Source organism: Centropristis striata, chromosome 16 (genome assembly GCF_030273125.1).
Source record: "Centropristis striata isolate RG_2023a ecotype Rhode Island chromosome 16, C.striata_1.0, whole genome shotgun sequence".
Taxonomy (NCBI): Eukaryota; Metazoa; Chordata; class Actinopteri; order Perciformes; family Serranidae; genus Centropristis; species Centropristis striata.
The window spans coordinates 18,300,550-18,325,496 of NC_081532.1; the positions used below are offsets into that span (position 1 = coordinate 18,300,550).

At 39.2% G+C, this 24,947-nt stretch overlaps 1 protein-coding gene across 1 annotated transcript; it reads left to right on the forward strand.

Moving 5' to 3' along the window:
* Positions 1 to 7,127: 7,127 nt before the first annotated feature.
* Positions 7,128 to 24,281, forward strand: LOC131987899 (F-box only protein 33). The gene is made up of 6 exons (XM_059352815.1): positions 7,128 to 7,774; positions 12,028 to 12,138; positions 13,745 to 13,905; positions 14,789 to 14,997; positions 15,104 to 15,401; positions 16,705 to 24,281. Exons 1-6 carry the CDS (start codon positions 7,353 to 7,355, stop codon positions 16,968 to 16,970), a joined length of 1,467 nt encoding a protein of 488 aa, XP_059208798.1. The 5' UTR covers positions 7,128 to 7,352; the 3' UTR covers positions 16,971 to 24,281.
* Positions 24,282 to 24,947: the final 666 nt, after the last annotated feature.

Sequence of the window (24,947 nt, forward strand, 5' to 3'; positions counted from 1 at the left end):
ACCAACCATCCACTGCCTAGGACACTGGGAGTATACTAGATGTTCAAAATAAATATAAACCCAACACTTCAAATAAACACACCACACTAATTCAATGTGCAACCACAAACCATATCACCATCTAAAGTGAACTCCCAGCATTTCAGCCACACCGTTGAATGGAGGTTCCCACCAGCCACAATACTAGGAACAGAAGAAGACAGAATGTTAAAATCCTAAAACTACACAACTCAAATCTAAAATAATAAAAACAATAAAATCAATATGACTAAAATATAAAATACTAAACTAAAATAAACGGCAGTCAGTGCTATGCCTAAAAACAAACAAAGCACTGTTAGTGTTTCAGTCCTAAAAACAAATGACAGACCCACAATTAAAATCATTAAAATACAAATACCTCAGGGTGCATGCACCCCTACATTACCCTAACAATTAAAATGCTATCCTAATTCTAAAACAATGTTAAAAACCCCAAAAGTCCACCTTACCACACAGAACAGAGTCACCAGTCACAGCACATGTGTGCCAAACAAAGGATCTCCAGAAAGTGACTCAGGAGCTGGAGGAGAGACTGATTAACAGCAGGTGTGACTAGCTGTCTCCTCTGATTGGTCTGTGCTTCTGCTTCCTGGTGACCTACTGCTACAAATAGATGCAGTTTTATCTCCAAACAATATCTGTTACATGTTACTAAACATGTTTCACATGGCCTCAGATGTAATGAATATCCTCCAGTATTTCTTCTGGCATCAATGCCTGAAACATATCTGATCCTGTACACAAATCCAGTGGTATTGATGTCATTTTTTTTTTCCAGCTCTGCATGTTATTGACTCGAGTAATAATTCAGTCTTCCCCAAGAAATATGCCTTATTGAGGATCAGTGAGTTGGTGCTTTATAGCATGCACATTGCAGTTCATCACGGCAACTCACTCATCCTTGTCTTACCGTCTTACAAACCACAATTCACTGTGGATTTATTACACTTTTTGCTCAGACATTCGGGGCTTATTGTATAATTTTCCTTTAGTCTGGTCACCAGCATCTAGATTGCTGTATTTTGGATGTTTTCCTTGCTTTTGGCTGTGGGAGAGCTTCTATAACACACTCATCTTCATGGCCAGCTACCTGTCAAGCCTCTCCACTAAGGCTCTCCATCCTACAGTTCTTCAGGCAGACAGGCTCGTGAAGAAGCACCCTGTGAATCAGTCTTTACTTGAGATTGACCATTTTCCTCTCTACAGTCCTCACAGCACTCCCTGGTGTCCTTAAAGGTTCTTACCCCTCCAGGCTCACCTCGTTTTATGCTTCCACGACGGCGACATCTGTCCATCTGTCCATCATATTCTGGTGAATATGATATCTCAGAAATGCCTTGAGGGATTTTTTTTTTTTTAATTTGGCACAAACTTCCATTTGGACTCAAGGATTAACATATTTTCGCCCAATAAATCATATTCTAATTATGACAACATTTCACACAAAAAATAACGAATACGATAAAATTATGAAGTGAGGATGTTTTATATCGAAAAGGCCAAAAATCTACTTCAGTGTGACATCAAAATATTCTACAAAAACACTTCTCTGGTCTTCAATTCATGAATAGTAGTTAAGCAAATAGTGACCATATTTCACATTTGGTCAGATACTGAATTGATGACACTTATTGTGGGTGCCACTGCCCACCTTTAAACTGTGGTGATTGTAAAGATCTTTGCAGCAACATCCATAATCATATGTCATGGCTACATATGAGTCTGCACACACATGGAAGTACACTGTAACTGGTTGGCGGAGGCACGAAATGCACATGGTAATTCTAGTTTACCTCTGACCTTCCTGAGATGCAGCTCCTCACTCTCTATCATCTGCATCCACCCAATCCTGAATTACTTATTTACCCGCAGTTTGGATTTCAAATCACTGTTATCATTACAGCAAATTACCTTAACCCTCAAGAGGATGACTTTTATTCGAAGGTTGTATCAAAAGTAAGCCTGTCTAACTTTTAGGAAGAAGGAAGACTCAAAATGTTCGGTAATGCTTCATATTAAGGTCCTTGTAATAACCATTAATTAACAAGTAATAAGGCCCTTGTAAGTCCTTACAAGATGCTTATTAACATTATTGTGTGTTTATAAGCTTATATAAGTGTTAATAATGGCATTACAAACACCCATGACCCACCCATTATGTCTTTGCCATGCCTTTATTAATCTTATTTTGTTTGCTTATGATATTAAAATATACTTTATTGCTCATCTATTATAAGTTAACTATAAATTAACTATGCTTTTTGCAACTACCGGATCTAAAGCGAGAACAATGCCTTATTACTTGTTAATGAATGGTTATTAAGGACCTTATTATAAAGCGTTACCAAATGTTCTTCTTACAAATAAAAAGTTGAATTTATAAGAAATAAAATACACTGTTGTTCAGTTTAAGGTTTGCACTTACCATGTACATATGTGAGATTGCTTTTCAATACTATTCCCTCACTGTGGCAGCTATAGAATCAGTGAGGCAGCAGCAGTTACTTATAGAGCTCTACCACCACCCAGTGCTTTACAGTGGCCCTGCAGCAGACTGACACCAGGTGATTCAGCACTAAATGGATCCGTTTGCCCACAAGGCTCAGGTTCACAAAACTATCTGGTCCCCACAGAGACCACATTATACCTCAATGGGTTTTTTTTTTGTTTGTTTTTTTTTATGAAATTCGCTCCACACACACACACACACACACATATGAGCAGAATGTTGGCTTGGTGGCATCACAGAATAGAATTAGTCCCAGTGTAGCGTAGAGGAATGCAGATAGATGGATATGTGTGCGGTTGAAGCTGATGAGTATTCAGAAGAAGACACTGAGATGTCTGCAAGCAATCAGAGCAGGGAGATAGTTTGTGAGGATGGCATTGATTAGCAGGTTGCGACAAAGACGGCACACTGGTGAAGGCTCTAGTTAATGGAAACCAAAACTGAAATGCCTATACTGGCAAGCATAATAAATAGTTTTCTTTATGTTCTTGTCTCTGCAGTCACTCAATTTTCACCACTTACACTTGGCTGCAATCAGCGTTCCTTTGTTCTTGTTTCTACAGACACACATTCATCATCGGGGGAAGCACTTATCTTTACCACAGAGTAATGTGTGAAGCATCATTAAGGTATCAACATGAGAGCCGTAGCAGCTGCCATCAGACTCTGCAGGTGGAAATAAAACAGATTATGTCACAATCGGGTAGTGGAGATTGATAGTTTTGGCTCGTCCCTCCTGCACATTGGTATTCAGCAGCATTAGGCTTTATTTGGTGTGATACACTGTAATTTCTGGAGAGGGAATGTGTGTTTTGCCCTCTGGTTAGGGTGCAGGATCAGCCAGCAAGTGGGCTTAAGCATCAAGGATATTTCAGTCTGAAGATGATCTTACTAAATAGGAAACGCAAGAGAATGATTTAGTACAAGGATGAAACTATGAATAGGTGTATGAAACATTATTTCAATATACAGACCAATTAGAAAAAACTATAGTATGAATCAATGCATATATTTCACAAATAAACGATAGTATGTTCACGAAAGTGATGTAAGTCTTGTCTGTGTTGTCTCTTTATGTAGCAGATGGCAGTATTTCAGTTTAGATGACACTATTGCATTAATTCTGCATGGTACTTAACTTATGAATAAATGCACATTATGACAACACAGACTGTTGTAACATGAGGATTAAGAAATAATTGGACCATATTTATCCACGAGAGCACTTATCAGAAAGCATATGATTTCCTCAAGTTAGCATGTTTAGTGGGAAACATTTTTGTAGTTGTTTTTTTCCTGTCCTGTAGTTTTGCCAAAGTGAGTTAAATGAGTGTTATCATCAAGCTTATAGTTAAGAATATCTGTCTATTTTTTATTACATTTATTGAATTTTCTATTTTGTATTTATTTTATTTAACTGTAATGTTATTTTTTTTCCCTCTTGTTTGTAGTCTGATTCTACTATGTTCAGTCATTACTAGGAGTTTAAATGCTCATATTTTTTTGCATTTAATCAACTTCTGTCTTCAATAGGCTATAGTTGTAAAATTATTTTCATTTTAATTGCCAAACTGTAACTGTAAAACCACATGATTTGTGTTTATATTATCCATGTGATTTGCTTCCTAATTGATAAGAGAGCCTGTTGGAGCACACAAAGCACATTATTCTCTTTTCTCCCGGGCCTAGATCTTTGCTGTGATGAGCACTAAGTCATTTTTTATTTTAGAACATACCATATTAAAGTAGTCAGACTCTCACAGTGAGTTTTCATCATCACTTAAAAGAGAATAAATCTGATGTGACATAAATTAACCAGCAGCAACTTTAACTAATGCATCACAGATAAAAGGCTTCCTAGCTCTAACACAATCACAGAAGACAGACTTTTACATCCAACTTATTATATTTATAATAAGATCACTGCAGTCAATCACTTGAGATATAATTCTTTTTCTTTTTTTGCCAGAATACCCTGTAATTGCTTTACTACTTAGACCTAAACAGAGAACCTTCTTCTCTTTTTCTCTCCACGCCTCATCTCCTCCAAGTAATTCCCTGTCAGGAAATCAGTGATTGTGACTGAAGGAGAATGGATAAGATCGAGGCACAGTAGTGATGAAAAGTTCTAAGGAGGATTCATTGGTGGTGCTGAGTCATTGTACTGCTATCTTGTGGTGAAAAGTGGAAGTGAATAACTGTGCATCTCTTAGAATCCACAGTCATTGCTATCACATCCCTAATTGTTTTAAAAGATGGTACATTATGGGCAGAACGCTGACCTGTGTGGGTAGAGACTGAACTGTAAATACAGTGTCACAAGTTTCATCTTGTGTTATGTCTCTACAATATGTGCTGTGTGTGAGTCTGAGTGTGTTTGTGTGCGTGCTTTTTTTGATAATTTTGTGTCTTTTTTTAACAATTGTGTGTTTTTTTAAATAATTTTGTGTCTTTTTAAAATAATTTAGTGTCTTTTTTAGTAATTTCGTGTCTTTTTTGGGTAATTTTGTGTCTTTTTTAGTAATTTTGTGTCTTTTTTGTCATTTTGTGTCTTTTTTAATACTTCTGTGTCTTTTTTGGTAATTCTGTGTATTTTTTGTATCATTTTGTGTATTTTTTTGTAATTTTGTGGCTTTTTGGTCATTTTGTGTCTTTTTTTGGTCATTTTGGTCCTTTGTTTGGTCATTTTGATACTGTGTGCATGTTTGTGTATGTGTACATACAGATGTGTATGTGGGGAAGGGAGGGGTGGGTTTTGTCATTTTTATTGTCTGTTTTTATTCTTATTTTTTGTAAAGCACTTCGTGTTGCATTTATATGTATGAAAAGCACTATATGAATAAAGTTTGATTGATTGATTGATTGATTGATTGATTGATTGATTGATTGATTGATTGATTGATTGATTGATTGATTGATTGATTGATTGATTGATTGAGTAATAATATTTGAGGGAAACATAATTTGAATTGAATATTAATGCTAAACTGTGATGTTCATGCCTTAAAAAATTACCTGCACACACACTCACATGACTTGTTCAACTAGGCAGCTTCACTGGAACAGTTAAATATACACATATAATACATTGATCAGATATTAAAAAATATTTAGTCCATTTAAAGTTATTGTTAGTAATTGAATGAATAAAAGCAGAAGAATCCCGCAGGTGGGATATTCAGTCACCGCAGCTTAAAAACACAAAGATACAGAGATGTACAAATTAAGAAAATTAGACATTCTATACATTCATAAATAGGCCTATACATACTTACATGACTACTATTGATAGTTATTGTTAATATTGCACATAGGGTTTTTCCAGAGTATTTTTTGCATTGCACAGATATTGCATTAGTGAAAAATAGATGATTGCATGGCACAATAAATGAAAAATAAATATGTTTATGTATGTTTATTTTATATGTTTATATGAAACACACCTTTACATATATATATATATATATATATGTAAAGGTGTGTTTCATTTCAAAATAATCTGTTGCTTTATTTAATGAAAGGTTGTAGTGCAGGTTTATAGATATGATGTCAGTGTGGTGCACAGCTGTGAGATAGACATGATAACAGGAATGTTTTACAGCCATGCAATAAATACCACAAGCTACCACTTCTGTGAGTCATATTATTTTTGTTAGACTGTCATACTCTTGTGTCCGTCTACTTTTGTTCATGCTTTGTAATCTGTGTTTGGAGTAGGGCATGGGTCTCAAACTCACGGCCTGTGGGCCAATTACGGCCCTCATGATGATATTTTGTGGCCCCCACCTTGATATGACAGTTTAATGTGAGTTTTATATGAATGGCTTGTGTGTGGAAGGTCCCTTTAATTACTTTAACTACTTTTTTGGTAATTGTGTGTCTTTTTTGGGCAATTTTATGTCTTTTTTTGGTAATTTTTTGTCTTTTTTTTAATAATTTTGTGTCTTTTTTTAGTAATTCTGTGCCTTTTTTGGTCATTTTGTGTCTTTTTTAATAATTTTGTGTCTTTTTTGGTAATTCTATGTCTTTTTTGTCATTTTGTGTCTTTTTAAATAATTGTGTGTCTTTTTTAGTAATTCTGTGTATGTTTTGGTCATTTTGTGTCTTTTTTTGTAATTCTGTGTCTTTTTAAAGTAATTTAGTATTTTTTTCAGTCATTTTGGGTCTTTTTTTGTAATTATGTGGCTTTTTGGTGATTTTGTGTCTTTTTTTGGTCATTTTGGTCCTTTTTTTTGGTCATTTTGATACTGTCTCCAGCGGCCCCCAGGTAATTTGAGTTTGAGACCCCTGGAGTAGGGTAGAAGTGGAGGGGTGTGTCTGTGTGGGAGGCAAATCCAAAATAAAGATCACGTGTTGGCTTGAGTTTTTTTCAATACTGCTGAGAAACATCGCCCCCCGACGGAGCACGACAGTATGGCAAAAATAACACCACTTCAGGACGAAACCATTCATTTTAAAACGCGGCGATGCAGTCAATTATTTCTAAATACGTTAGTGAAATATTTAGCTAAAGCCTTAATATGGTTGAATAAATAAAATCTTAATTGTGCAAAACACAAATGATGACACGTGTCCCGTTACAGGACTTTTTGTAATATTTGTGAGGATTGTTTTGTTCCCCGTGCAGTTAAAAGCAGTGGTGCGGTCCGATAGTATTGAAGGCAAAGCTGGAAACAGTTTGTTTTCACCCAGAGGAAGAAGCGTTGCTGCATTCACCGCTGCAGCACCGGATTTTAAAAACGGTTGTAACATTTGTTTTATACCTGGTTGGGTTTTCTGTCAGCAGCTGTCTTAGCTCGCCATGGCTCTGTGCGGGGGTGTTGGAGCCATGGCTTTGCCCAGCGAGCTTATCGTCCATATATTCTCCTTTCTGTCCGACCGAGACAAGCTCCGGGCCTCGGCCGTGTGTTCCCGATGGAGGGAGTGTCTCTTCTACCCCGCGCTGTGGACCGAGCTCAAACTGCGGATAGGTGGTGGTTGTAACGGCGGCGAGGAGACCCCGAGGCTGGAGTTCCTCATGCGCAAGTTCGGCTCCTTCGTGCGGGAGCTGCAGCTGGAGCTCGCCCCAGTGGAAGGCTACCTTAGTCCCCTGAACAACGAGCCGTCCTCCAGCAGGATGGAGCAGCCTGACAGCGACCCGCAGCTCTCCGAGCGGTGGAGAGACGCCATGGCCACCTACTTGGACCAGGTGTTGTGTGTGTTCTCCAGCATCCGCAACAACAGGTAACGTTAAATAAGCTCCTTAATCCCATTCTGAGTGTCTGTATTTATTCAATTTCAATAATTCGCATGACAACCTCTGCGTAGTGTGATTTTTGTACTATTTGATGCGTCGTAGGAAGCTAGCGGCTAGCTAGCTTAGTTAGCTATAAACAAACCCTGACATTACAAGTTACGTAATAGGGTCATGTCTTTGCGGCGGAGTTGGCAGCCAACAGACTAAGTGTGTCTTCTGTGATGTGGAGGAATCTATTGCTCTTGCATTTTGTGAATGTAATGTGCAGAATTTTTGGATGGACTTGAGAAATCATTTATCTAACTTTCCAGAAAAATATGTTCTTTGTTATTTTACTCATTGAAACAAATCTGTTGAATTTGTAACCAATTTCTTAATTCTCTCTTATAAGTTCTTTATACACAAACACAGATTTGTCAAAGCTAAGCCAAAGTTTAAGGTGTTTCTACGTGAATTCAAGTCTCTCAGAATTGTAAAAGACAGAAAATGAACTATTTCTTCAATATTATGACAGCCTGATGAATGTATAACCTTAATTTCTAATAACTAAATGATTTTTTAAAATCATTATCAGTGACTTAATGTACTTCGTACTCTGCGTGACCAATGTATGTACCTCTTTTTCTTTTTCTTATTTTTTTCTTTTCTTTTTTACTGCTATTTCTCCTGATTTGTTCTTTGTTTCGTCACATTTGTTACTTGTAATCCCTTTTTGTCTGACCTCATGATTGTAATGTTCCTTAATTGTCAATAAAGACAAAAAAAAGTTCGCAGCCAACGGTCTCGTTATATCCTCGAAGACGTCGTTAACGTGCAGTAACAGTTTTTTATTGATTGGTCTTACATTTACATTAATCATAAAAATGATGTATGCTTCGGTGACAATGTCAAGTCAAACGCTCATCTGCGTTTCTTTTGTTGCCAGTTCTATTTTCTTTGTTACATTGGGGTCTTCATACCAGCAGATACAATGCAGCACTGGTGGTGGCTAGAGAAGGCTTTGTTGACTGTGACTTGCTGATATCAGCACTGGCACACACATATACAGTGCATGTATACACATTTAGCTCTGGTATGTCGTTGCATACTGTTTGATGTCATCACCTATGTGCTGCATAAGTACAATCTAGCCACTTGGCTTATTTCTGCCGTGGAAGGTACTATCCTGTAAAACGTTGCTTTGAATGTCAGGAGTCCAGACTTTAGTGCTCTCTGTTATACCTTCTCCAGCATTCTCTATTATATTCTACAGTGCTTTGTAGTGTTGACATAGCACCCATCCTATGCTGTGCAGTTCATGTCTTAGTTCTGCTGAGGGGGCTGAAACCAACATCTGTTGTTTGACTTCTTCACACTGAGCAATTTTCAATTCAAAAACTGGCTGACAAACGTAGCCAGTGTCCCAGCTCCGTGATGAATATGGCTTTGAGTTATAATGTATTCATGCTGGAATTGTGACTAAATTCACCACATCCAGATGTCAGTTTGTACACTGAACCTGGTCATTTAACAAGGTTGCATAGGTTGTAGTATGACTAAAAGTCATAGAGGATGCTCATTTTCGAGCCTAAACAAATCATCATATGACTTTTATTTTTGTCCAATATTGGCCTATTAAAGACATATTATATATGTTGTTATGTGACTATATATTTTGTCTGATATTCAGAAAACTCAATGCTTGGGTGATAGTTGGTGTTGGCTATTTCTTTTTGTTTTATTTATTCTTTATTTAAACAGTAAGCAATTGACTGATACTGAACATACAATACTAGTGTTTATTTAGCTATTTAGTTTATCTATATAGTATTGTAGGTTCAATGTATGATAATGTTAAATAGCCTTAAAAGTTATTTGTTTAAGGAAGCAGCCTTCTGAGTACCTTTTTGTATAGTCAAATTAGTGTAAAACATGCTGAACAATCCACACAGAAAAGGTCTATTTACATTCCAGCTCAGAGAAATACACTATATTGGCCACCATATCAGTTTTCTATGACTTTTTCCCTCATAAATTGGTATTGGTGTAAGTGTCTAAAAGCCCATATTGGCCTGTATTGAATTCGAATATGAGCTGCTACAGGCCATGTGCAGTTTAATAGTTCAATGCTGCCATAAGCAAACCAGCAACAAAAAATGTTGACTGGACAAGCGAGTATTTTTAGCAGTATGTCCTAAAATGTGCCATACTCAGCTAATTATGTTGTTTCAGTGCAATTCACCATTTTTATCGAGTCAAACCTGTTGACCAAAGATAAAGACAAATGCCAGCTGTCATATCTAACTGTACCTCCCATGTTATCAGTTGTCAGAAAGTGAGTTTTTCCTTCAGCTAACAAAGGTCCAACTCTTCTGATATTGGTACACGTTCAGAATAATGACAATAGATAACTCATTGTTCCTTTGTTGGTCGTTTCACACTAAGTAGCTGCACATGAGACTGTTGGTTTCACTGTTGAGGCATTTTGTGAAGCTTAGCTCTCAGCTGATTAACAGGAAGTGAGCTGCATCAAACATTATGCACACATTACCTAGTAGGTAGGCTTTTCTCGTGTGTCGCTGCTTTGCACACATGTGGTTGATAATCCTTTCCCACAAACATTATTGTCAAAACTGATGCAGACATTCTGTTTGGAAAAATGTCATTGACCTCCAAGCTCACCTTGTCTGCTTTTCAAAGCATCAACTTTTGGCATAAAGTCTGCTGCTTGATTGTCTGCAATCTATTTTGAGTACCAGGGTATATTATGAGCTCTAGACAGGCGTACAGCAAAGTGCATGGTAGCCATAAATCTGTCCTGATGGGAGACGACTTGGCAATATACAGAACCAGGGCTAGATTAGGGGTTATGATGTTAAGTTATGATGTTGTGATGAAATTGTATGCATACTGCATGCAACAGTACATACTTCAAATACAAAGAAAATGATGCGATGTAGAACACAGCAAAGAGTGCACAAAATGGCTACAGTATGAGGTAAGCCTTAACCGTCTTTTGACGTTGTTTGGATTGAAAAGGTTTAAAGTCTGTCTCCAGTCTATTTACGGGGGTGTCTGTGGCTCGGTTGGTAGAGCTGTCACCCACTGATCGGAATGTTGGTGGTTTGATCCCAGACATGTCTAAGTATCCTTGGGCAAGATACTGACCACCAATTGCTCCCGATGCTGCGTTCATCAGTGTGTATGAATTCCTGGTGTCAGGTGACACCTTTAGGGTAGCCTCTGCCACCAGTATGAATGGGTGAATGAGCGCAGTCGTGGTGTAAAGCACTTTGAGTTGTCTCAAAGCGACTAGAAAAGCGATATATAAGTGCAGGCCCTTTTATTTACTGTTGCTTCTGTTTTTATATTTTCAAGCACCCCTTGTGCACTCCATGTGATAGAACCAGATACACAACTTACAGTTGTAATGACTTTAACAAATATTGACAGAGCAAGGAGGGGAGAATGAAACCATCCTTTATTGTTATGTGACTAGGTTCTCTGTTAAGAAGTCAAACAAAAATGAAATGGGGTATAATTCTTTTTCTAATGATGCAGATGGCTTGGTAATGACGAACACAGCAGAATGATGTTATTTCGTTATTAATTTTGAAAAGAATTGCTTGCTAAGCTCACTCTTGTTAAAGGTAGAACTTTCAGATATTTTTTATTTCCAAGGTCTTGTGCTGGGCAATAATTCAATGTGATCATTTATCGTCTTTCAGTGGAATCGTATTGTGATGAGAGATCACGATACACAATTACGAAATGATAACAAGCACTAGCACTGAGTCTATTATCTATTGTCTATTATATATATATTTTTTTTTTTTTTTTTTTTTTTTGAATTTTCGATCACAATGTTGAAAAACCAACAGCCAGATTGTGTTTCAGTAATATTTTTTTTATATATTTTAATCTTTTGGACTTCGCTTTACGTAGGAGTGAAGCTGGAGCAAATCATAAAAATGCTGATTTGATAACATGGAGGATACAAAAATATGCCTTACCATATTGTTAGACTGTTTATTGAAGAACCAGAAAACATGCTCTATAATGATGTGCATCACGATCAGGCAAAGAAAAGGTCTATATCGAATAGCTTGGCCATATCGTTTGGCCCAAATTTGACCACAAGAGAAAAACAACCCATGTATTTTAAATAAATTGCCTAAAGTAAAGCTTAAATGAATATAGTATTGAATACTTTTGGTTGTTTTCTATATTGCTAATGCTTTCTCTTTCTCTTGTTCTGTAGAAACCTGCGGAAGCTCAGTCTGTATGGAGACACCTGTGTGCTCCAGCAGGAGGGACTACTGGACAGCTCCAACCTGCACCAAATTCACCAGGGACACAAAAAGATCAATGAGTAAGCCTTTGTATAGCAACATGAAAGTAGAAAATTTTCTGTTGAATGTCAGACATGGTTAGAGTCACTATTTGTCTCTATTTGGACTTAAAATAGGGCTACTGCATAGTATTATATTTGTAATCGATTGATCACAGAATATGAATGGACAAAATAATATTTATCGTCTTTGTGATATTAAGTGGATTTCCGTGTCGGTGTCTGAGAGTATTATTTAAAAAATGGCACTGTTGCAAGCGTGTTTGGAATTACAAAGAGTGTGTTTTTAATTTTCAAATGGGAAGATGTTGACAGTTTTTCATCATCCAATCAGCAGACACAGAGCATCTCCAGCATCTCCACAGCACACAACATTAAACACAGCCACTGTGTGTGACCTGCTTTCTGTCAACAAACTGTTGATGTATGAGTGAATAATGTAGTCGAGACTGCTGAGGTGCATCAGACTGTGTGGATCAGCATCTGAAGAGGGGGGGGAACGATGATGTAATGTTTTTTAAATAATCCACTACACCACCTCCTTTTTAGCACATATTGGCTCTACTAAAACATTTTTTAGAATTTGTGAACAGATTTTAAGTCATGTTCATGCCAGCACTGTAAAATCTGAGAAAATTATCCTGTTGGTGTTAATAGAGTTCATCTTGCCGAGGTCATAAAAAGTGTTGAACGTTTGGAAAATTCTTCATTTCAGCCATTATTTTTTCAAAGCTACGAATGTGCTGAAATGTAAAAATACTCCTTAAAAATGCTTGATTTTTTGACAACACAATCACTCATATTAAACAAACATCTTTTATATTTGAAACAGAAGAATCTTGTAATATTTCTGGAAATTGGCAAACACAATCATGATCAAAACATGGAATCAAAGTAAATATTAACAGCTGGTAAAATAAACAGAGTGTCAGTATAAATTGATTGCTTTAGATTTTGATGTGAGGATAAAGGTTTTGAGAAAGGTGGTTTTTGGTTTAGGTATCTTGAAAGTGCTTGATGTTTAATCCTAAAAAGCTATACAAACCCTGATCTTAGCAGAGGCTTGAAGACATTGGGCTTTGTTGAGTGTAATGTTACTTTCTTGATGTTGCACCATGTACTCTCACTGACTGCTTTAAACGGCTAGAACCAGGTTGAACCCCTGTTGCCTTCAGAACTGCCTTAATTCTTTGTGGCATAAATTTAACAAGGTGCTAGAAACATTCCTCTGAAGTTTTGGTCCATATTAACGAGGGATGGCTAACATTTTCAGATCAACTGGCGGTTGCCAACCTATTCAGGCAGGTGTGATCATTGTTTTCGTTTTGATAGCCTTTCCTTTTAGTAGCACAGTCTCATTTATAGCAACCAGCGTGGGGTTGTTTTGCTCCTCGGTAGCAGTGAGGTGGGTGGCAACATATGAAATATGATGTCGATTCATACCTTCTATGCTCTGCCTTGTAGGATAAGTATGGAGGATTTGGCAGGATGAACCACAAATGAGGCAAACAATGGCAATTAAAATGTGTTGAAATATAATTGGCCAGACTACTCAAGTATAGACTATGCTAAAGCGAAATAAGGATAATTGTCTTCCACCCTCTCTCCTCCTCTGTGCTCTCTGCAGGATTCAGCAGTTGTTCATGGAGTTTCTGTCTAACAGCAGGCAGCTGAGGTGGTTGTCCTGTAGTTTCATGCTGGGTCTGGTGACTCCCTGCTCCTTAGCCTGCCTGTCAAACCCTTCAGCTGAGACCCTGCAGCACCTCAGTTTACTGGACCACCAGCTGGGTATGTGTTTGTCTTTTCTAGATCTGTTTCTCTATAACTGTGAACGACTCCAATTCCCAAATAGTTGGAATGCTGTCTAAGTGCTCCTGAGCCCATGATTTTTACAATCATGTTGGTTTTAAATTTTTTAAGTGCTGCCTGAAGGGTCGAAGGTCAGGGGCATCCCATGTAAGTTTTCAATGTTGCCCCTTACATACAGAGATTTCTCAAGATTCTTGAGAAATAATGGATTGTAGATGGTAAAATTGCTAATGTCCTTGCAGTTATGTGTTGAGAAATGATGTTCTTAAACTGTTAGATTATTTGCCCATATACAGGTGCACCTCAATAAATTAGAATATCATCAGAAAGTGTATTTATGTCAGTAATTCAATTCAAAAAGTGGAAATAACACATTATATAGATCACACAGAATGAAACATTTCATGTCTTAATTTATCAAATTTCTTCTAATTATAATCATTATGGCTTACATTTAATGAAGACCTAAAATTCAGTGTCTCAAAAAGCTTTTAATATTACTAAAGACCAATTTAAAAAAAAAAAAAAAAAAAAAATGTAAAAAAAAGTTTAATATTGAAATGTTAGCCTTTGAAAAGTATGTCTATATGCACTCAGTACTTGCTTGGGGCTATTTGACTTGAACTACTGGAAATTGACTTTTCTATTATATTCTAATGTATTGAGATGCACCTGTAGTTTTTCACACCCCATCCTTGCATCCAATCATGATATTATCACCTTTTACTATTTCCCTGTTTATATGTGGAATGTTTCAGCAATCCACAACTTTTCCGCACTTTTTGAAATCAGGGATATAAATGCAGATGCAGTTTATGATAACAGTAGTCGTAACCAGTAACCTCTGCTGAATTTCCCTCAGGTCCCCTCATCTCACCATCAGAGTTGGATCGTCTATCTAATCTTCATTCTCTGGCTCTGGATTTCTCTGATTTGACATCTGAACTTTGTGGTCTGCTGGCATCTCCACGTCGAACTCCGCTGCATCGCCTCTCCCTGCTGCTCAACGGCGCCGCCCTGGAGTTCAAACCATTAGAAGGGACAGCTACAGAGGACGACTGGAAGGCACTGGTAAAGCAACGTGCATCTGTGTTTCTCACTGCATTTTAAATGTCAACAAAACAGTTACATAGCCACTTTTTAATCTCGGCGCTCAAGTTTACCTGATCCTCCGCAGATTCGTGTGAGTGCCAACCTGCGAGTGTACATCATGGCCCTGGAGGTGGACAGCTCAGAGCTCCTCAGGGTCCTAAAGCCTAGCCTTCCTCTGGAGCGCCTCCACCTTGACAGCTACAGCACACTGGTGACCGACGCTACGTTGGAGCTCATCTCTCAGCAGTACAACAAAACGCTGACTCACTTCCTGCTCCTGAGAGATGACCCCGACTTCCCTGACCTCAGCATCAATCGGAACGAAGACCCGTTAGTCCTCTTGGCATGGAGATGTACTCAGCTGACTGTCCTCGTAATGCATGGTGAGTGCAGCTTTTTGTTTACAGCGGTCATGTATAGTATAAATTGGTTCAGGCTTGGGTGGTCTGAACGGCTTTAGACTTAACTTTGTGTTGGAAGCCAAGAGAAATATACTGACTTTATTTTTTTTTACATTTTGACTTTATTTAGAATCAATATCAATATCAATATCAATCAATATCACATTACAACAGTCATCGCCGTTTTGATAATAGACACTGTGATCCATATTTTCAGATTTTTATCTAGTTATAAACAAACGAACAGAACTTGGGGGTGTTTCCATCTACAGTAAGTAGTAAAAAACAGATTACAATTATTTTTTAAAAAGAAAGTTACACAATATTAAACAAAAGAAGGGCGTTTCGGGGCGATGTACAATCTCCACTTCTCCCAGATTTCCTCAAATTTGGCTTTTTGAAGCCTCACAGAGAAAGTGATTCTTTCTAAACATACTGACCTTAAATATAATACTCGGTTGCTTTTAATCACATGTTACAACAGGAACTTTAGCCTACTGCGTGTGTTTAATTTGCAACACAACCAAAGTTGTTCTTGCACCCAGAGAAAAGAGGCCATAAATTGTGAACATGTGCAAACCAGAACGCCAACAAGCATGACCACAAGAAAAGCTCAACAGATTGCAGTGTCACTTGTCAAGATAAAACCTAGTTTTGGACCCAGTCATACTCATCAGGGGTTCCTCCTGGTGAAAGATCTGGTCACCGGTCTGTCATGTGGTGTGAGAACCACAATAACTTTGAGACAATTACAAGACAGCAGTTGTTTGGCGCTAACAGTTCAGCAAACTGACGATTTTGGAAGTTGTGTGTTCTAGAGAGGGCCCTTTTTCTGAAAACCACTTCCTGCCATTTGGAAACAAAGCTGATTAGACTGAGAGTGAACCACACTGTGAAGTTTTTGGCAGCAAAATAAATTGAGCTGCAGAGTTGGGCGGCTATAATGTGTGGGTTTATCACTCTGTGAGACATATTTAACATTACACATCATTTGAAAATATTGATCTGCTTTATGTTTGTGAGATAACAGTTTCCTGTGTGGGTAGCAACACTTCAAACAAGAAGAGATCTGCTTTCTTTCCAGTAGTTTTCAAATACTACACACTAGTTGCTCTGCACAAAGCAATTAATATTTCTGTTTTCTTTTACTGCCATTTACTGGTGTCTTCCAAACGCCCATCCCTAGGAGCGACGTGAGATAGAGAAATTACTGTAAATTTGCAACCATTTTATTTATCCTTCATCAAGATCAGTCCAACCTTCCTGAACACATCTCTCTCTGTAGGTTACACTGTTTGGTCCCATAACCTGGTGGCCATCTCTCGGCTGCGCGGCTCCAGCCTTCGCGTCCTCACCGTCTCTGAGGAGAGCATCGACTTTGATCCGGACCAGTCAGTGTGCATGGAGGGCGACCCGGTCCACAACCTGGTCAAGGAGGTTTCCCTGGGGCTCGGCCGTGTGTGGCACCCTTGCCTGGATTCCAGCCTGGTTCTGTCCGAACCCACCCAGCACTTCCACCGCGAGCTGCACGCCTTCAGCATGGGCATGTAGGCAGGGACGACAAGTCCAACACATCACAGCCTAAACCGTGTCAAGACCAGGCCAGACCAACCAAGTCAACTCAGACCTCTGAACCAGGCCTAAAGCAGAACTAAGTGAGATATCTAAACTGGATCTTAAAACAATCTAAGAAAACATTTATGTGAACTGATGTGAGCCGATTGTTTTTATTTAACTTTTATTTTTTGTGTTTCTCTCACATTGGTTTTAGCACACAATCAGGTCCTAACATTTTCCAAATCATTCCCTGTTTTCTTGCTTTGCCTCTTGATTATCTAGTTAGCCAGTGACTTGGAAAAAAACAGATGAAATCTTTGATGTTTTAAATAAATTTTCCAATTAAGAATATCCCTTTAAAACTGTATATTCTAATTAAAACCTAATATTCAGTTTGAAGTCATACCACTCCAACCACAGACAAGACTTGAGTGATGACGATTTTTATATGTCTGCTAAAATGGGTCACTCGGCTGTGTCAAATGCCCTCCTGTCCGGCATGGCCCAGTCTGGTCTGGTCTTGATCGACAAGTATTCAGAGCTCGATGTCTCTCTTTCACCTTAACAACCTCCAGAGCCTCTGTATAATGTAACTTTGATTTGTTTTCTCTTTTTTTTTTTGACTGTTTTTCATCTCTCCCTGCTCTGTGTATAATACTGTTTTTTTCCTGTGTGGTGGTTCCCTTGCCTGTATAGGCTTTGTGTGTATTTAAATCCAGATATATTATTATCCTGCTCACAGCTAGAACAGGACAGGCAGGCGGGTTGAGTGATGGACTGGTGGGATTTGAGGGGGAATGCATTAGTTGTGGAAGCATTTTTCTTTTCTTTTCTTTTTTTTTTCAAATTTAAACTTTGCTCTTTGGTCTGTCCGCCTGCTCCTCTCAAGCAAACATTGGAGTTTGTGAACTAACCAATCAATCACTTCCTGGGTAACACAACCATAGCTGCTTCTTCTGTTGCTCCGAAAGAGCACTATGTGCACTTGTCCACTAGTTCGAGAGCCTTGGCAGCAGGGTGGGAATCTCCACTGTAATGTGGCTGACTGTGGCAGGTGCTTATCAGTTTTCTGCAGCAACCATGTCCGTGCTGTGACTTCTGATCATTTGTAAATGGTTTTATTAAGGATTTTGACTTACTGATGGTGTTATGGAGAATATTGTTACATGCTTGCAGCCAACACAGCTCCCACCCTGCTCGCTTGTCAATAGGGAGTCTCGTCTTCCGACTGAAATTCAAAGCCAACTATAAAAATCAGCAACAAGTCCCATACTCTACTATTCTACTATTTTGATCTGTAGTTAGCTGGCCGTAAATGTTTGCATCTTTTGTCTATATTCAGGATGAATATGATGATATGTCTTTGCTCCCCCTTTAGAGGTCAAACTTTCTGACTGGTGTCACTGGTTCCAGAGCACTTTTGTATTCGCATGTCAAGTCAAAGAGCGTGCATCACGATATGAAAGTCTCTGAGATTAGAAAACCTTCAAATACTTGTGCATTAGTACTAAAGAGGAAATAGGTTTTCATTCCATAATGCCATATATTTCAATTTGAGAGATCTCTGTGACTCATCCCAAATTCTTGGTGCGGCCATGCAAACAACACAAGTATTCTGTAGGCTCAGAAGGTGGCAAATTCCAAACCCAGGTTTTGCAGCCACGCCAGCAGTTCTGTAGACAGGACCTAGTTTTTCTCAACGGTGGATTTCTTGTTTTGAACTTTCTTGATAAAGAACAGGAAAAAGAAAAAGGATGCACTGAATGTAACTAAACTTTCATTCTGTTGGCCAGTCAGGTTTTTGTTCTATATTGAAGGCTTACTGTATAGCTATATTTGCCTCAGAAATGTGGCGATGCATATCTTGCCACACCAGTCACGGCTGCTGAATACATGTTTGGACATTGTAGGTTCCACTGATAGCCAATACTGGTTATTTTTTTCCAAGAAGTTGCACCTACAGCACAACAAGGTTTTAGAACATGTGACGAATAATATTCTGTCAGTCTCAGGTAGGCACTTAACATCACTATGACCAGGACAGGTGGTGATGATGTCGAGGAGGGTGTGTGAAACAATCAGTTAGTGTGAGATATTGTTTTGTTTATTATTATTATTATTATAATTATTATAATTTCCTCTTTAGTCACAGTTGCCTTGGAAAAATCCCCTTGTTTTCTGGTTGTTGTTGTTATTAATGATGTTGTTTATCTTGCCATCCGATAAACCCTCGCTCCACCTTGGTTGGGAGGGAGGTCAGTAAACCTAATCATACATTTGTTTTCAAAGATTAAGGTTGATAAAGACTGAAGAATGGCAAAAGCAGTCGGCTCATTGCACATGTTATATATCTCCAGTAGAGGTTGTTGCGGGCTGTGAAGTGACGAAAATCCATGCTGTCGATGGAGAGGACCTGCTGGGCCCAATTAATGTCTGAACTGAATGTAGTCCATTTTTTGGGGTGGAAGGACTTGTGATGGGCACAGGGGATCTGGCTGTGCAACCGGCTTGTTCCTCAGGCTTTCATTGACCAGGGGGAAGGCAAGACTTTGATTGAATCGTAGTCTCTTTTATTGTCTGATTCTATCTTTTGAAAACTACTTGGGAGATGCCTTTCCCTTAATAAATGAAGGACAAGCATGCCATGGTCAAAACACTGCCCAACAATTATCTTGTGCTCCACACAAACCTTATTGTGACCGGTCGATAACTGGGCCAAGTATTGTTACATCTGATCACCGCTGAAGGGTTTTAACAGCTGTGGTACATCGGTGTCTTACTAAGGGGTTTCTTGAGCCGAGTTTTGAAAGAAAAGCCAAAGTTGGGTTTGACTCTAGAGCACCTAACTTTCATGAGTAAATGTTGTGAGGAAGATTTCCCTCCCAAATGACTTCAGCTCACTCGTTTTGCACACCATGGCGCTTTAGAGGTCGGGGCAATGGCATCGCAGACTGTGAAGGTCCATATCAAGGTCTGTAGTTTACAAGGTTGACCTGCAATTTATTTTTATTTCCCCATAGACTGATATGGAACCTGAGTTATACAGTGTGCCAGCACTTTGCTTGGTTCAGAATGAATTGGTCCCAGTGGTGGGCCCTGTGGTTACCAAATGTTTAGCTCATCTGTTAAGAGGTCCTTGATGGTTTAGCCATGATAATCTCTCAAGTCCTTGGTCCATATCTCAGGATAAATGCACTCTGGTACCAAGAGTTACTTTTTAAAGGCTGTCTGTGGCTGTATATACATAGAGCTGCACACTCAGTGGGGAAAGCAATACCAACATAACACATTGAGACCAAAATATGTTGGTTTTTATCTTATCTTCTTCCTCCCCTCCGCTAATCTTTCCTCTCGTCTCGTGTTTTTAGAGCTCAACTTGTGAAGTAGAAGCTGTTATAGGTTTGTATTGTGTATTAGCATCACCTGATCAGGAGAGAGGAATTACAGCAGTCTAACGTTGAATGTAAATTCAAAGCAGATGTTCATCTGAGCTGAGCGAATAGATTTATTTTTACAAACAACTCATTTTAAAAGGTGATTTTACAAACCCCGCCCACCATGTGTGCTTCCTCCTCTGGTCCTTGTCTTCTCAAGTCCACGCATGTTGTTGGCTCTACATTTAGATGTCAGATCTCATTGTTTGGGCCGTCCAAATAAGCCCAGAATAAACAGAGGGGCTGCGGTCGGCATAAAACTTTATTTAACTATTATATTCCCATTTGGAAAAAATGTATAAGAAATGCTGTTTAAATCATAATTTTTAGAGGGATAAAGATGGAAGATGATGTAGAAGTATGCATGAGAGCAGAAAGGCATTGCAAAACAATGTCTTGTTTATTATTTCATCTATTAGTTTTTGTTTCTCTACCAAAAAAAACCCCATAAAAAATGTAGTGCAGTCGGCACAAAGAGAGCTCTGTGTCGACCTTACAAGGAGAGAAGAGGTGAGACAAAGTTCTGCCAGGAAGGCAAATAACTTTACACTCATAGGCAAATGTGATCAGAGTATGGCATAGCAATTTTAAAAACTCCTATCAGTGGAAAAACGACTTATCCCTGATCCCTTTGTGTCATCACTAATACCTAAATATTGAGCCATCTTGTGCCTGAAAGCTTCTGGAGTCTGACTGCTTTTCAAACCTCTGCTCTCCCCGACTTATCAGCTTTGTGTTGTGTATAGTTGTTGCTGTGATTGTTAGTTCACTCTTAAGGGAAGCAGCATTAGAAGCTACAGTAGCTAGTGTTTCAGAACATGTTACAGCACACACGTGTTTTAATTTCTCTCGGAGCGTGCCTGTGTTTTCTGTGCACGTTTTCATGTAAGCTTTCAAAAGTGTACCCAGTAGAAACGTGGGAATATGTGTGTGTGGAAAAAGGTGTCAGCAGTGCAGCCGTCATGTTTTCTGCATGCGTGTGTGTGTATGTGTGTGTATTTAAGAGGGGGGAGGCTTGCTCGTGTTCAGCAGTGTAGTCTTATCACTCGTACTGCAGCAGGAAACCGCAACAGAAATCCTTCGTTCTCAGGGTACAATCGGTTTTCAAAAAGAGGAGGAGGAGGAGGAAGAGGAGGGGAAGTTACAATAGCTCAGGCCTCTAGCCCACTCACATGAATAGTAGGAGTCACTGGATCTGTTCTCCTCCCCTTGATGTGTTTTAAGTTGCCAAAGACCACAGTGGAACAAACTTAACCCAGACACAAGTCTATCTGAAGTGCCCATGTACACACACACTGGCAGGAGGCTGGTCCAGTATTCTTTCCTACTCTAAACCTCCTTTTTTTTAGTACTTCCTGTTCTGACATTTCTTTGTTTTTCCTTCCTCTTAGTGGTTCAACTCCACTCTCCCATTGACTACTACCACTCTGTTCATATAATATCAACTGTACTGTGCTGGACTAGGTAAAATGTCAACAGTTTTGCTCTGTGGTTGGCGTGAAAAGAGACCAAATCAAACCTGTAAAAATGTTTATTGCTGCATCTGTTGTGCAGAAATGTTGGAGTTCACGCTAGCTGTATAGAATGTGTAGTATGGTTTCCTCCCTGTGAATGGCACTAAGGGTTCACACTGCTTGTTGCAGAAGCATTAAAGAGCAAAGCTCAGCCTTCCCAGTCCAGTGCAGTGTACTTCTATAATGTGGCCGACAGAGGCTTTAGCAGAGAGGTCTGACCACCATATTCCTCCCTCTCTCTCTCTCTCCCCAATCCACCCCCCGCCATCACCTGTTTCACTGTGAGGAGTGAGTGAATGTAAAAACTAAAAGGCGAGGAGGACGAGGAGTTTGTACACGTCAGGGACTAAAACACTTCCTCAGATGCTTCCTGAAGCTACTTTCTGACAGAGTGTAGCTTCCCAGCTGGGACACGGGCCAGCGTGCCCGATCTGATATGTTGCATGACTAGCCAGCCGCCAAGGTCAAATGTGACGGGATGTGTTGAGTCCTAGGGTTTAGGAGCTGTAAAGTGATTCGCTGCTAGAGATCTGCTGGAAACAGGACATTCCACACGGGGGGGGGGGGGGTCACTCAGGCTTCTTACAGTTTACTACAATTTCTGCATGAAAATTAGACTCTATATAAATATATATTCTATTTTCTTTTTACTTTGAATGGTCTATGTTTGAAGGGATAGCAGGACGCTGCTAGTGTTGACCAGTCACACCAGATTACCAGCTGGTCTGAGCAGAGTGGAGGTGTGATACCATTTAGAAGTTAAAGCGTGTCGCTCTTTTCTTAAAGGTCAACTGTGTTTCTGTGATGCCAAGCTTTGCTTTCACCTGATGCTTCTGCATCCTGAGGCCATTTTTGGGACCTTTTGTGTCTGGTACACAAAAGACCCCAAGTGTGAAAGCGACTTACACTGACTGTGTGCTGAATATAAGGACAAGCTTCCCTTTATATCATACTATCAATCTACCAGATTAAAGAACATCAATCATAATTAAAGCCCAACTGATGCTGGGTTTTCGGAGCCGATACCAATATTAGGAAGTAAAAAAATCAGATCCATCCGCCCATGTAATGTATATACCTGTGACATTACCAATACACTCCTCTGTTATCATGTATAGGCAGAATTGGCTTAACAGTTTGCTAAATTTGTTGTTTTATGATTGAAAATGACAAATGTTACATTTGACGCCAGCTGCATGTAGTTACATTGACTTTAAGCTCTTTTCCCCAGTGTTGAATGACACTATAGAGTTGACCTTGCTGAGAACAGCTCTGCTGGACAAACTATGTGGTGACTCCATTTCTAAATGACTAAAGCATCTTATCTGCATTATAATCTGCCAATACAGATATAGCTGTGATAAATCGGCCTATGAAATCAGTAGACCACTATACTGGTCGGCCTCTAATCACGATAAAGTAAGAGGAAGTTCGTCTGCGTATTTAGTACACAGATTAATACACACAGTAGCCACAGTACATTTTCACTATGGAGACACAGGTGCACCTTGAGTGTGGGCTGGATTGTTTCTACACTATATGCAGACTGAGGTTTGGGCATGACCATACTATGCTGACTGACACACAGCTAGCAGAGCCTTACGTTTAATGAGTTCTGCCATTTAAGATGACTGAATGGTTTGCAGGCTCCAGAGGGGAGATGAAGTGTGTTATTCAGGAGACTATTACCAGCAGTTACTGTACATTAATGTGATCACAGCCACTTCAGTCTGCCCTTTTGACCTGTTTATGTTGTGTTTATATGCATTCATTGAGGAATCCTGGAAGTTATCAGGACCCCTGTGGCCCGATGGGTAATTGAATCCACAGAGCTGGCCTCTAATGTAGTCCATCTGAGACAGTTGGCCTTGTTGTGATGGGAGAGCTGTAGATAAGCAGGGATCTGGGCACAACTGTCGTTACACAAAGAGCTGGGTTTGACACTTCTGTGCTGATACTTCACAGCCAATACTAATACCATTGACATGGACAGATGTGTGTTATTTTAGTACCAAAGCAGCAGACTGTGTCAGATGTGCATCAGTCGAAACAGGCCCAGAGCCACAGACACACATCAGACGTGAGCAGTTTCAGTTCCACTTTAATTGATGCTCAGTCTCAATGCCAACTAGAGTGTGTGTACTGTTGACTCTAGGGATGTTTGCAATGTTTTTGGAAAGTACAACTCTCGATTCTGAAAAAGTTGGGAAACGTAAATAAAACAGAATGCGATACCTGACTGAAGAAAGACAATATATTTTGTTCAAACTGATAAAGGTTTGTTTTTGTACTTGTGCACTCTGAATCCTGAATTTCAAAACACTTTGTTTTTATTTACACAGCATCCCAACTTTTTTTGGACTCAGGGTTGTATTCTCTAAATATCCATAGAAGAGAGGTAGTGAGGTGGTTCTGGGCCTTCCTGAAACCTCTTCGAGAAAGTGACATGTTTCTAAAAAGATTACCATAACGAGACAGGGTTTCCTCATCACTATGTGAGATTTCAAACACTTCCTGTTTGTTTTTGTTTGTTTTTGCCTAAATGCTAAGACCATAGACTACTACCAGACTTTGAATAGGCTCACATGGGGCTGGACTCATGCAGGAATGTGAAGAATCTCGTAAACATCCTGAAATATTTCTGTTACCTGGAGGAAAACACTGGATGTGCATTGTACTGGTATAAAATCAGTCCTGTGTAACAGATGTACATAGATGTGTGTAAGGCTAGATAATCTCAGTGAAGGGGAGGTTCGCACAGAGCCTTAGAGGACGTTTGGAGTCTCCTGGTTTTCCAGACAGCTTATGATCTCAGCATGACAATGATGTTAAGGGTATTATCATATATTTGCCACATTGTATTTCTAAAGAAGACACAACAAAGTGGCACTGATGGCCAAACTCTGTCAGTAGCTGCGGTGCGTACCCTGGAGGGTAGTGTAGCGCCTAGCTGTATCAAGGAACTGATAGATATTCATGCTCAGTGTCAGCCAACTATCTTCTTTTAGATTTCAGCTACTGTG